At 51.9% G+C, this 1558-nt stretch overlaps 1 protein-coding gene across 2 annotated transcripts in view; it reads right to left on the bottom strand.

Moving 5' to 3' along the window:
- DACT1 (dishevelled binding antagonist of beta catenin 1) overlaps positions 1 to 1133 on the bottom strand; it is a 7505-nt gene extending 6372 nt beyond the window's left edge. For both annotated transcript variants that reach the window (XM_018562724.1, XM_018562730.1), the window contains exon 1: positions 848 to 1133. In XM_018562724.1, the coding sequence (XP_018418226.1) occupies positions 848 to 1132 (285 nt within the window). In that variant the 5' untranslated portion in view covers position 1133. The remainder of the gene's footprint in view (positions 1 to 847) is intronic.
- Positions 1134 to 1558: the final 425 nt, after the last annotated feature.

Genomic DNA, 1558 nt, shown 5'->3' with positions numbered 1-1558 from the left:
CCCCCCCCATCAGCTGCCAGAATACAATCCTACACTATTTACCCATAAAAGTGCAAAAGCAAAACCGCTCACCTGGTTTAAATACCCAACAACTGCAACAAAAACTCCAGAATTGGCTATGTAATCCGCAACCCATTCTACACCCATATTTTATATTGTAACGGGATCATGCCTTCAAAAGCACAACTACACAACCACTCATGCGATTGTGAACCTTGAAAATCTAAACAAAAACTGTACTACGTCTAGAGCCTTTTTTTTTTCTGCCTTACTAACAAATATAAATCTCCCAAAAACCTCATGAACAAGCGCCGTCTATGCACCCCATTCCAGCCTATGGAGTTAAAGAATAGCATCTGCCATAAGCCTGACCTGCAGTACTCCGTGACTGTAGTGACTGTAGCAGGCAGGTCACCTCCTGTGTGTGCCATGTCCCATAGAAATCAATGAAACGCAAACAAAGCAATCGCAGATTTCAAACGCTCGTCCGCGCCAATGACAATTGCATGCGAGGTCCCGTCCTGAGATTGCTATATTTACAGCAGTATTTAGAAATGTGTTCATAGTTACATGACATAATAAGGGGCCATGTAGTCTCTCTACATTGGCAGCAAGCGAACTCTTGACATGATCTGGGATTGCTGCAGATGCCCAGTGAAATAATAAGGGGCTAAGTAGTCTCTCTACACTGGCAGCAAGCAGTCTCTTGACATATGGAATTGCTGCAGATGCCCAGCACTCAGGGTGCCCCCTTCTCTTCTCAGCACACTGTTAAACCCTAGTGTGGGTGTCAAACACACACACACACACACACACACACACACACACAATCTGGCTGACTACATACCAATTGTTTTTTGAGCAGCAGAATATTTTCCTCCAAGAACCGCTCCTCCAGGCTCCGGGGGTTGTCACCTTTGCCAGCAGGGTCAGTACAAGGGGCCACTCCGGGGCTCAGGGCTGCCTTCACCAGGATCTCCTGCCGGTGCCGCAGGTATCCCAGCTCGCCCAGCCCGGCCAGGGTGGCTTCCAGGCGCTCCCGGGTCCGGTGACGTTCGGAATCCTCTGCCTTGTCCTTGCGCCGGGGAGAGCTCTCCTGAGTGAGCTCCGATGCGGCTATGAGCGGCTTCATCCTAACAGCATCCGTGCGATCCCGATCTGCGCTGACAACATGGACCAAGCACTCGCAGGATGCCAAAACTCCCAGCAGAGGCGGTCAGCGCCCGGTCCGCAGCATAGCTCTCAGCCTCTCCCCGTGATCGGGGGGATCTCCTGCCAGGAAGTGCCCTTGACAGCCCTGCAGGGCTCTCACCTCCTTCGGCTTCTCCAACCAACTCTATCCTAATGCAGCGCAGCCCGCAGACCAAGTCAGGCTAAGTAATCGGAGCCGTGACGTCACCGGCGCCCCGCCCACCCTGCTTAGACCCCGGCCTGCCAAAGCCACACTGGTTGCATTGGAGAAAATGCTTTTTATTGAAACCTAAGGAGGATCCGAGAAATGTAGCATTCTGGAACAATGTGTGCAGGAGGGAAGCCAGCCGTAATGTGGCTCCTGAGC

The sequence above is a fragment of the Nanorana parkeri genome, unplaced genomic scaffold, assembly GCF_000935625.1.
Source record: "Nanorana parkeri isolate BGI_ZX_2015 unplaced genomic scaffold, ASM93562v1 scaffold20, whole genome shotgun sequence".
Classification (NCBI taxonomy): domain Eukaryota; kingdom Metazoa; phylum Chordata; class Amphibia; order Anura; family Dicroglossidae; genus Nanorana; species Nanorana parkeri.
This window is presented reverse-complemented; position numbering and strand designations above follow the sequence as displayed.